General features: G+C 32.9%; 2 protein-coding genes across 2 annotated transcripts; both read right to left on the minus strand.

Moving 5' to 3' along the window:
• On the minus strand, positions 1-2,487 carry LOC129880456 (glyceraldehyde-3-phosphate dehydrogenase, cytosolic). The gene is made up of 10 exons (XM_055954490.1): positions 2,357-2,487; positions 2,115-2,215; positions 1,903-2,018; positions 1,705-1,804; positions 1,265-1,472; positions 1,083-1,180; positions 740-882; positions 570-653; positions 391-480; positions 1-301 (listed from the first exon to the last, which is right to left on the minus strand). Exons 1-10 carry the CDS (start codon positions 2,391-2,393, stop codon positions 256-258), a joined length of 1,023 nt encoding a protein of 340 aa, XP_055810465.1. The 5' UTR covers positions 2,394-2,487; the 3' UTR covers positions 1-255.
• Positions 2,488-6,402: 3,915 nt separating this feature from the next.
• Positions 6,403-6,819, minus strand: LOC129870816 (uncharacterized). Its single transcript, XM_055945687.1, has one exon. It carries the CDS (start codon positions 6,817-6,819, stop codon positions 6,403-6,405), a length of 417 nt encoding a protein of 138 aa, XP_055801662.1.
• Between the last annotated feature and the right edge of the window lie 5,450 nt (positions 6,820-12,269).

Consider the following 12,269-nt stretch of genomic DNA (forward strand, 5'->3'; position numbering starts at 1 on the left):
TAAACCCAAGGACAACAGAAAGCAATAGATTTATAGTTGTTAACTGATACTGGAACAGGTAAAGCTTGATTCATTCATGACAAGTCAAACAGTAAAAAGAAGAGGGCAAAGATTCCTCAAAGATAAACACGGTTCCTCTCTGGTTATTCCATTACACTTAAACAAGAAGACCACTCCCGGCCAGAAAACTTATACTCCAATGATTCAAGCAAAAAAAAAACTAAACAGGATGTCTTTACTCCAAGCATCAAAGCCTCAAGCAACAGAAGCCATATGGCAGATCAAATCAATCACACGGGAGCTGCAGAGACAAGATAAAAAGATTTTGTTAAACATATAAAAATGGCATTTTCAAAAGTGTAAAGAGAAGCTAAAAGCACAGAACATTACCTGTAACCCCATTCGTTGTCATACCATGACACAACTTTCACAAAGTTCTTGCTCAAAGCAATTCCAGCCTTGGCATCGAAAATGCTTGATCTGCACCAAATATTAAATTTCACATTAAACATGTTCAAGAATTAATGTACACCCCCCTTCTGAGTAAACTGAACAAAGTACATACATACCTGCTGTCACCAACAAAGTCTGTGGAAACCACATCATCTTCAGTGTATCCCAAGATACCCTTCAACTTACCCTCTGATTCCTCCCTATGAAACAAGAACACATAACAAGTTAAGTGTTGATGCACATGGGACCAATAAAAAACAAAACATGTGATCAGACGGAAACTTACTTGATTGCAGCCTTGATGTCATCATATGAGGCTTCTTTCTCTAGTCTTACAGTAAGGTCGACAACAGAAACATCAGCAGTTGGAACTCTGAAGGCCATTCCAGTCAATTTTCCGTTTAGCGATGGGAGCACTTTTCCAACAGCCTACATTATAATGAATACAACTTGATCAAGCCAATACAAAGTACCAAGTCTATAAGCAAGTACAGTAATCCTCAAACAATAACAAGATTTTCAAGTAATCAAAGATCTAACAAGTCATTCTAAACTTCATATCTCTGACATTACTGAAAGACATGATTATGCAAATGAAATCAGTAATGACACCCATATCCAATAACTACCTTGGCTGCACCAGTGCTGCTAGGGATGATGTTGAATGAAGCAGCTCTTCCACCTCTCCAGTCCTTCATGGATGGACCATCAACAGTTTTCTGGGTGGCTGAGTAACAAAACATTACAGCAGGTTAATAATAACAAGATATAAAATTCAGACATATTCAAAGTAGGCAGTGAAAACACTCACCAGTCATGGCGTGGACAGTGGTCATAAGACCCTCCACAATGCCAAACCTATCATTGATGACCTTAGCCAAAGGTGCAAGGCAGTTAGTAGTGCAACTAGCGTTGGACACAATGTCCAACTCTGGCTTGTATTCATTCTCGTTGACACCTACAACAAACATGGGGGCATCTTTGCTAGGAGCGGAGATCACAACCTTCTTGGCACCACCCTGCACAGACAAACATCCCAAGTTAATTAATACTACAAGCAGAACTTTGCTTTGTTTTCTCCGCAAATGTAGATCTAACACAAGAAACAAGATCTAACAAGCTTCATACACATATTCAAATCACATCTAACAAGATCCTATGGCAGTGAATTAATCCATCAAAGATCAAATCTAATCTAACAGAAGAAATGCAGTAGGAGCAATTGATTAGAATAAAGAAGATCAACCATACCTTCAAGTGAGCAGCAGCCTTGTCCTTGTCAGTGAAGACACCGGTTGATTCAACAACGTAGTCCGCACCAGCTTCAGCCCATGGGATTTCTTCAGGGTTCCTTAACAATTGCAGAAAATGCCGGATATTAACTCAAATTTCTTTTACACCAAACTAAACTAAATCTAGGATTATTATTTTTCTGGGTTGAAAAAATACCTTATTCCAAAGACTCTAACAGCCTTCTCACCAAAGAGAAGGGTCTTCTCATCACTGACCTTAAGCTCATGGTGCTTCCATTGTCCATGTACTGAATCATACTTGAACATGTATGTCTGCACCAATCACAAAGATCCAAGTTACCCCCTCTACAGATCTAGTCTAGGCATATAAAGGGTAGTCAATAAAGAGATCTGGGCAAAAAAGTATACCATGTAATCAGTGGAGATAAATGGGTCGTTCACTGCAACTAGTTCAACATCATCTCTCTGCAAAGCAACTCTAGCCACCAAACGACCAATCCTACCGAATCCTGATTCAAATAAAAAAAAATCAAGATCACATGATCAGATCCATAAGAAACAACACAAATCTACTACTTTTAACTTGATTAAAAGAAATAGCAACAAAACTACTTAGTAAAATTATAGTAAATGTAGAGTAGAGCGTTTACCATTGATTCCGATCTTGATCTTCTTGCCGTTTGTCATTGCTCAGAAAAAGGGGTGAAAAAGCAAAGAAAGATGTAAGGAGAGAAATTAGGTTTAGTGAGAACAAGAGTCAATGTAGCAAGAAATGTATGGCTCTAGTGTAGAATATAAAGGAGAGAGAGAGGGGGGGGGGAGAGTCACGTGAGGGGTGTCACGTGCCTAGTGCTTGTCTTGGTGAAAAAGAAACAAGATGCCGAGTCAGCACGCATGGGTTGAACCGTCGGAAACTTCTAGAAAGTGGTTCAAACCTGGCGGAGCCGGTTGATTTGGAATACTTGGAAATCAACTTGGTAATGGTAATCTATTCTTAAGAAGGGGCCCATGGTAATTATATCCCACAGATTTACACCCTTGGAGCATTTTTATAGGAAACTTGCACAAATACACAATATTAAGAAAATATTTATCATTTATAGCAATAAAAAAAAATTCACTGAACACTTATAATACATTTATAATACAATTTTAATACATATTGCAGAGAACTATTTATAAAACATATATAATACAAGTTTTATAGATGGATAATATATTTATCACATATTTTAATAGACTTATTATACATTATGTCAGTTTTTTACTATACAAACATAATATATATTTTAAAACACTTATAATACATTTATATTGTATGCATAATTCACTTTTAATACAAGTATAAATTTATCATAATATTGCTATGTATTGCTATAAATGGTAATAAAAAAAATATCGCTAAAATAAATAATTAATTTTTAAAAAGCACTCAATCAAATAATTTTTTTTTTATATTACACGATGGTTAATATGAGTCGATTCAATTCATTCAAATTAGTTTACATAAAATTTTGAATTTGACATGTTAGGCTGAGTTGATCCATTATTTAGGTGGTATAGAAAACATCAAGTCCAATACATTATTATGTGAGTTGCCACCAAGTTAACCCACTTTTTTAAAAAGATAATAATTATTTTACAATTTTAAAATTTGACATACATAGCTACAAAACAATATTAGTATTATTATCCAAATATATTATATATTATCATACAAGAAAATAATTTTCATAAATTAAGAATTTAGTCTTCATGTTATAATAATTTGGATTTAACCTTATGACGAAATTTGTTCTGATCTAGGATCCCATATCCTTCAATAGGTAAGTGGATTTAAGAGGAAAATTGAACAGATTTTCTTGCGTGAAAAGTTTGGTTGTAATCATTAGTGCTCTTGTAAGATTAAAAAAGATGTAGATGAATCTAAGATTGAAGAAGATGCAGATGTTTAATCTAACTGTAGTTTGTTGGCTAAAAGAAAACAAGAATTTTGGTGTGATTATATTTGGTGGTGACTGGGGTATATTCTATGGTGTATTTCAAACACACACTTAAATTATCTCTTTTTTTTAGGATTGAAAGTGTGAATTTCACTTATTAATTTAAGAAACACACCCCAGTGTGTAGTGTGTGTAAAACACTCTCTTTACTTTCTCTATTTTTTGGAAAAAAAACTTGCCACATGACAATAACAACGCAAACCTTACCACTACCTCATGGAGATAGAGAGGATATTTTCGAAAGACTCTCGACTCGAAAGTCATAGTTCCAAGTGCGAGAAAATATATATATATATATAGCACAAAGAAAAAATAAAAAAATAAAAAATAAATAAATAAATAAAAAATAATAAATAAATAAATAAATAAAAAGTAAAAATAAAAATAAAATGCAATGCAAAATTTACAAGACAAGAACAATAACTATAGCAAAGTACTGCAATAATCAAAGGCAATAGCAACACAACTATAATGGCACACCTAGACCTATGACCACCTTAAATCGACACACGATAAGACACCATTTTATCCCTACTAGCCTTCTACCCTAATCCGCGACCTCAACTTTTTTCTATCTAAGATCATATTCTCGGTGATATGGAGTACCGCCATATATTGTTTAATCACCTCTCTTCAATACTTTTTTGGTCTACCTCTACCTCTCCGCATAGCCCCCAAATCCAATCGCTTGCACCTCCTAACTGGGGCGTCGACACCCCTCCTCTGCACATGCCCAAACCATCTCAATCTCGCTTCTCTCATCTTGTCGACCACAGATGTCACTCTCACCTTCTCCCGAATAACCTCATTCCTAATCTTATCACTCCTAGTGTGTCCACACATCCATCTCAGCATCCTCATCTCCACAACATGCATCTTTTGAATATGAGAGTTCTTTACTGGCCAGCACTCCACTCCATATAACAACACTAGTCTAACAACCATTTTGTATAACTTACCTTTAAGTTTAGGCGGTATCTTCTTATCACATAGGACTCCAGAGGCTAGCCTTCATTTCAACCATGGTGCCCTAATGTGGTGCGTGACATCATCAGCTATGTCCGCACTACTATGGATGATGGATCCAAGATATTTAAAGCTTTCTGTCTTGGGGATAAGTGGGTGGCAAGCATCACTTCCCTACCCTCTTCATCCATCGCAACACTAAATTTGCACTCTAAGTATTCTGTTTTGGTCATGCTCAATCTGAACCCTTTGGACTCCAACGTTTGTCTCCAAACCTCCAACCTATCATTAACTCTGTCCCGAGTCTTATCAATCAAAACTATATCATCCGTAAATAGTATACACCATGGAACCTCCTCCTGAATAGATCGTGTCAGCACATCCATCACCAAGGCAAAAAAAAGGGCTCAACATCTATCCTTAGTATAGTCCCACCTCAACAAGAAAATGCTCTGAGTCACCTCCCACCGTCCTAACCCGATTCTTGGCTCCAACATACATGTCCTTTATCTCCCTAATATACACTATCGGGACATCTTTAGCCTACAGACACCTCCAGAGAGCATTCCTCGTAACTTTGTCATAAGCCATTTCAAGGTCAATGAATACCATATGGAGATCCTTTTTTCTTTCTCTAAATTTCTCCATCAGTCTCCGCATAAGATGGATTGCTTCAGTAATCGACCGTCCCAACATGAATCCGAACTGGTTCTCTAAGATTGACACTCCTCTCATCATCCTCATCTCCACCACTCTCTCTCAAAAATCTTCATAGTGTGTCTTAGTAGTTTGATACCCCTATAATTATTACAATTTTGGATATCACCCTTGTTCTTGTACAATGGAACCATAGTACTCCACCTCCATTCATCAGGCATCTTAATAGTCTTTAAAATAACATTAAACAACTTAGTCAACCACTCCAAACCTGCCTTGTCAGTGCTCTTCCAAAAGTCCACTGAAATCTCATCGAGCCCTGTCACTCTCCCCCTCCTCATCCTGCTAACATCACGTCTAACCTCCTCAACCTTAAAACACCTGCAGTATCCAAAGTCTCGAAGACTATGAGAGTATGTCAAATTTTCCAGTACAATGTCTCTGTCTCCTTTTTTATTTAGGAGTCTGTGGAAGTATGTTTGCCACCTTTACTTGATAAATGTCTCATCTACTAACACTTTACCTTCCTCATCCTTGATGCACTTTACTAGATCCAGATCGCGTGTTTTTCTCTCTCTTACTTTGGTGAGCCTATGCAATCTCTTATCCCCACCTTTTTCTCCTAACTCGACATACACACGTTCAAAAGTTGTCGTATTAGTACTGGTAACCGTCGACTTCGCTTCTGTCTTTGTCTTCTCATAGATATCTTTAAGCCTACTATTCTCCTTCTCATCCATACACTCCAACCACTCCGTATAGGAAACCTTTTTGTCTTTCACTTTGCCTTGTACTTCTTCATTCCACCACTAGTCTCCTTGACGACCACCAAAGATTTCTCTCGATACCCCAAGAACCTTGGCAATTATTTTTCTAATGTAACTAGCTGTCATGTCTCATATATTGTTCACATCCTCGCTACTACTTCAGGCCCCTAAACCATTCAACTTCTCCCCCATCTCCCGAGAAAAAGCGGGAGTTAGGCCCCCTCATCTAATCCTCGATCGATCATAAAGGGTCTTCTTTCTCCTATCCCTCTTAATCTCCAAGTCCATCACCCAAAACTTATGTTAAGTGGTAATATTTTCACTTGGAATAACCTTGCAATCCTTACAAAGGCCTCTATCACCCTTTCGGAGGAGTAAGTAGTCAATCTGAGTCCTAGCTACCATGCTACTAAAGGTGACCAATTGATTATCCCTCTTCAAAAAACAAGAATTCGCAATAACCAACTCAAAAGCTTTGGCAAACTCCAAGAGAGAAACCTCGCCGACATTTCTTTCCCCAAAATCAAAGCCTCCATGGACATCATCAAAACCATTAGAAGTTGTACCGATATGACCATTGAAATCTTCACCAATGAAAATCTTTTCGGTACTAGATATACCTCTCACCACTTCATCCAAATTTTCCCAAAAAAGCTTTTTGACTTCTTCACCCAGACCCACATGAGGTGCATATGCACTAACAACGTTCACGAAAAGCATGCCTATAACTAGCTTAATAAACATCATCCTATCACTGATCCTCTTTACCTCTACCACACACTCCCTAATATCCGCATCGACTAGAATACCTACTCCATTCCTATTCCTTGAGCTTCCTGAGTACCATAATTTAAATCCGTCCACATCCCGAGCTTTGGAACCTACCCATCTAGTCTCCTAAATACAAGCTATATTAATCTTTCTCCTCTTAAGACTCTTCACTAGCTCTATGGACTTTCTTATAAGCGACCCTTTGTTCCACGATCTTACTCTCAACTTACAAAATTCCGTCTCCCTCTTACCACTATTTTTCCTTGCCTTCACCCCCAATTGAGGACATAACCCTAGTCCACCATTAGTAACCAAAGCCACTTAAATGATATGAACTACAAAGTAAAAAAAGCTGATAACAAATAAATTAAGAGAATACAAACAACAAGATAATAATTGACAATATAAAATGTATAATAAAGAAACAACACACACTAGCTAATATGCAAATCAACAATCCTAGACACTAAATGAAGAAGGAAAGTGAATAACAATAACTAAAACACTAAAGGTAGGAACTAGTAAAGAAGAATAGTAATCAAAATTCAAATAATTAGTTGAGGAGAGGAAAGATAAAACCTGCCCCGGAGATATTTAGTCGCCGAAAAATTCACCGAAAGATCTCTCGGAAATCACTAGATCTAGGTCCTATCTAAACAGATCTTGAGGTATTTCACCGAAAAATAAAAAAAAAAGGAAGAAGAAGAAGAAAGGAAGAAAGAGAATTTCGCCGGAAAAGGATCCTGTTGTTCGCCGGATAGCCGGTGAACTTCGTCGGAGTAGTGTCGCAACTCAAGATTTCAGTATCTGTTTAAATATTTCACCTTGACAAAAATTAAATAAATAATTAATATTAACTAAAAGTTAAATACTAAAGTATCTCTACCCCCCCCCCCCCAAAAAAAAAAATATATTATTTTTTATAAAAAAAATTACTTTTTTAAAAATAAATTTAAAATATTTTGCTCACGCAACCTCCCCTCCCCCCTCCCCCACAATCCCCGCCCTTTTTAGTTTTAAAAATAATTTAAATTTCTTTTATAAAATATTTTTTTTAAAAAATCATATTTCACCCCTCCCCCACTCCTTCCTAAAAAATGTTATTATTTTTTATTTTTTTAAAAAATAAAATTATACCCACCATCTAACCCTCTGCTCTTAATTTATATTTATTTTTTAAAAAAATATATTTTTTTATTTTGTGTTAGATATGTACATATATTTTTAGAAAAATATTTTTTCTACTTGCATACCGAATATAACAGAAATAAAAAATTTATTTTAAGAAAAGTCTTACTACAAGTAAAAAATACTTTTCTAAAATCATATGTATATATCTAACACAAAATGCGAAAAAAATCTAAAATCGGAAGGTTAGGTGGGGGGGAGGGTTAGAAATTTTTTATTTGAAAAAAATAAAAATATCTAAATTATTATTTGAAGAGGGGAGAGGGGAGGAGATGAAGTAAGAATTTTTTTTAAAATTTTTATAAAAGAAATTTAATAAATAAAAATAAAACTAAGAAATTGGGGTTGGGGGAGGGGAGATATGGTGAGAGAAAGTGGTGGAGTGAGGTAAAAAAAATTTTATTTTTTATTTTATAATATATATTTTTGGTGAGAGATATAATACTTTAATCTTTAATTTTAGCTAATGCTAATAATTTATTTAATTTTTGTTAAAGTAGAATGTTTTGTCCATGTGGAGTGTGATGTGAATTTTTTTTAAATGAATGAGAGAGTGTAGTACACACACCATGATGAGGGTGAAATAAAAGAGAGGGGTGTGTTTCTCCAACTAATAAGTGATAGTTTATGTATGAAACTCACACTCCAATAGTTTAGATATGAAATTCAAAAAAGATGGATTAGTTCAAGTGTATATATATATATATATATATATAACTATGGCTTGCCGAATTAAGTGTTCTTAGACTTAATTTAATCTAAAATAAATTACAATTCAAGAAATTTATCCTAATTTTAAAATCTATCGACACTTATGAATTTGTAAAATTAAGTTTATTTCGTATTGACATTGAAAAAGTAAGAAATATTTTGTTATACTACAGGGACACAAAATGAATAGAATACGGATTAGAAAAATAATCCAAGCAAATTGGGTATAAGGATTACTATTTCACTTTATTTTCATTAAGTTAACCTTATTATTATATTACAATTAGAATTAATTACATATTTTCCAGTAGTTTTGAATAAATACAAAATTATTACAAGGTAAGAGAAGGGGAAATGAGATTACGGCGAAAAATTCAAATAGCCTCATTTTTCAGTTATATACAATTATTAATTATACATTGAAAATGAAGTCACTTTCTAATTAAAATTAATTATTGAGGTAAAGTGAACGATTAATTATTTTTTAAATAGTCAGTTGGTAGGAAACTTTAATTATTTATATATATATATATATATATATATATATATATATATATATATATATATATATATATATATTAATCTGTCAATGCTAAGCACGCATGTCTTTGAAAGATATTTCGTTTTTTCTTTTCATATAAGAAGATCCGTTGGAATAATAATTCAAAGTTAGAGTAGGAATTCTAAATTGTTTAGGATTTGTTAATTTTGGTATTTATTTAATTAATATTTAGTTGGATTTATTTGTCCTAGTTGATATAAGAATAGATTTTTTAGTCCTAATTTAATTAGATTTCTTATTATTATAAATAGGAATGTTGGTAGGTTATTTTCAATACACGAAAATACACAGAAAATATAGAATAGAAAGATTAAGAGAGATCTTGTATTAAGATTATGCTTTTATGGTAGAAAATCAAAAAGTTTCCGCTGTCGGCGGGCGAGACCCATATATGCCGTCCGCCTGACCAATGATCATGATGACAAAAGCCAGACGAATGATATATGCATGAAAACACCATGCTAGGAGGAAGGACTTACAAAAATAAAGAGAAAAGTTTTATTGTTATTTAATTAATGTCTAGTTAGAATTTATTTGTCATAGTTGAGAAATATATTTTCTAATCCTAATTTAATTAGATTTCTTATATTATTAGATTATTTTCAATACACAAAAATACACAAAAAAATATAAAATAGAAAAATTAAAAAAAATCTTATAGTAAAATTCAAGAACTTTTGAATTTATAAATAAAATATTCTCCTTCCATCAAATTTGACAAAACAAATAAAATATAAATAAACACTAATTCATATTAGGTTTTCTCCAAAGTCGGAGAAAAGCCAATTTTGGCTAATAAGAAGTTAGCACATTGTCGGAGGTTACAACTTACAGGATACAATTTCTTTTTTGTAATTATTGTTTGCTAAATTGCATACTTAACATATTTTAAAATTTTCAAATTAACAGTAAAAGGTATTCACAAAGAAGAATAAAAAGTGAAACTAGATCTAAAGAATGAGATAAGGTTAGATCTGATCCAGATCCGATCTAAAAATGAGATTAGAGATTAACATCATAATAAAAAAAAGTTTAAATAACAATAAAAATAGACTCTCCACCCACCATCTTAATTAGAGAGTTCTTGAATTCGAACTCTGAGTATGAACTCTCATAAATAGAATTTTTCTTGGCACAAATCAAATTTCAATGTGGACATCAAAGACATCAAATAATAAATAAATAAAAATTATCTATTTCTTAAAATAGGAATAAGATCTATATAGTAACTATTAACTATTTGTAAAATTATATTAAGTATCTTCTTGTTTAACAGTTGAATATATTTATAATTATTTTTGAATAATTTTCCGTGACACGTTATATCTTTTTAAAATTAAAGAAAACCATTATTTTTTTTCTTTTTCATGGTCTGTGACGACTGTAGACGTCATTGAGTATGCTACTTGTTGCGTTGACGGATAATGGCAATAATTCAACTGTATAATATTCGAAAGTCAATAGATATTATTAACATTAATCTAAAGATTTTTTTTGTTTGTTTTAGTTGTACAGTAAAAGAAGGAAACATTAATGGATGCATTAAAAATATTAATACATGTATTATTCAAATATATTATTACTATTTTATTTGAGATATTTTTTCTCTATTTGGTATCATACTATGCATAACTAAGCTAGCGTTTGGCTATATAGATTCTCAAATATTTTTGGCAAGTCATTTTTGGGTGAAGTTTCATCATGTGTTTAGCTATAATTTTTGGATTTTTTTTTTGACATTTTGGAAAAATATGACTTATACCTATGAGTTCTAAAAACTATTAAAAATACTCATTAATTTGTGTTATCATTTTATAATAAAAATGTTCCTTGACAAAAATTATTCATGAGAGCTTTAGAAATTTGGAAAAAATTTCATAGGAACGGCCCACTCCACTTCTCATATAGTGAATTCATCAAGTACTTATTGTTTTACATACACCAAATCTTAAGGACTATGAATTCATTAGGAGTTAATAACTCATCCTCACAATTAGTAGCAGTTCAAACATTTTCTTTTTAGTGTGCAGTGTCAATATTGACTTATTATTATCCATATTAACCTAATTCATGGAATCTCCAATCATATTGGTTGCGTTATCATCTTTATTGACAATCATACCAGCCTTCCCCATCTCTTTTGAGTTTTGAATAATAAATTTTCTCATCACAGATTTAGTCAGAGAATCGGACAAATTCATTTCTGACTTCACTAATCAATGAAAAATATTCCATCTCTCAGCAGCCGCTTAACGACATCAAATTTTGATTTAATGTATCTTCTCTTACAATTATAAAATTTATTCTTCGCAATCACATTTGCAGCTTGACAATCACAATGCATAAATATTGGAGGTAACTCATCCTTTATTACAGGGATATTTGCTAAGAAATTTGTAATCCCTTTAGCTTCAAAACCACTTAGCTCTAGAGCTACAAACTCTGACTCCATAGTCAATCTAGCAATGATCGTCTATTTAGTTGGTTTCCACCGTATGGCACCATTATAAAAAATGAACACATAACCATTGATGAATTTTGTCTTATTTGAATGAGATATCTTGTTTCCATCACAATACCCTTCTAATGTAGAAGGAAATCCACTATATATGATATCATAACTTATGGTTCCTCTTAAATATTTTATTAATCTAATTAATGCTGACCAATGCCGATTATTGAAATTATGAGTATATCTACTCAATTTATACATAATATATGCTATATCAGGCCTATTAAAATTTATTAAATGTACAGACTCTTAATAATCTGAGCATATTTAGACTGAGTAGCTGGATCACCTGTATTCCTTTACAATTGGGAGTTAGCACCATAAGGAATCACTACAAGTATCATCTCAAAACATTCAATCTTTTTAGAAAGTCTCTCCACATAATGTTCTTCTGACAACATTATCTCACCTTCATTCTTTATAACT

The sequence above is a fragment of the Solanum dulcamara genome, chromosome 2 (genome assembly GCF_947179165.1).
Source record: "Solanum dulcamara chromosome 2, daSolDulc1.2, whole genome shotgun sequence".
Lineage (NCBI taxonomy): Eukaryota > Viridiplantae > Streptophyta > Magnoliopsida > Solanales > Solanaceae > Solanum > Solanum dulcamara.

Coding starts and splice junctions, on each gene's coding strand:
- LOC129880456 (XM_055954490.1), bottom strand. CDS start 2,393: ATGACAAACGGCAAGAAGATCAAGATCGGAATCAATG. Junction 883..1,082: donor GCAGCACTGGTGCAGCCAAG/GTAGTTATTGGA, acceptor ATTATAATGTAG/GCTGTTGGAAAAGTGCTCCC. Junction 481..569: donor GACTTTGTTGGTGACAGCAG/GTATGTATGTAC, acceptor TATTTGGTGCAG/ATCAAGCATTTTCGATGCCA.
- LOC129870816 (XM_055945687.1), bottom strand. CDS start 6,819: ATGCTTTTCGTGAACGTTGTTAGTGCATATGCACCTCATGTGGGTCTG.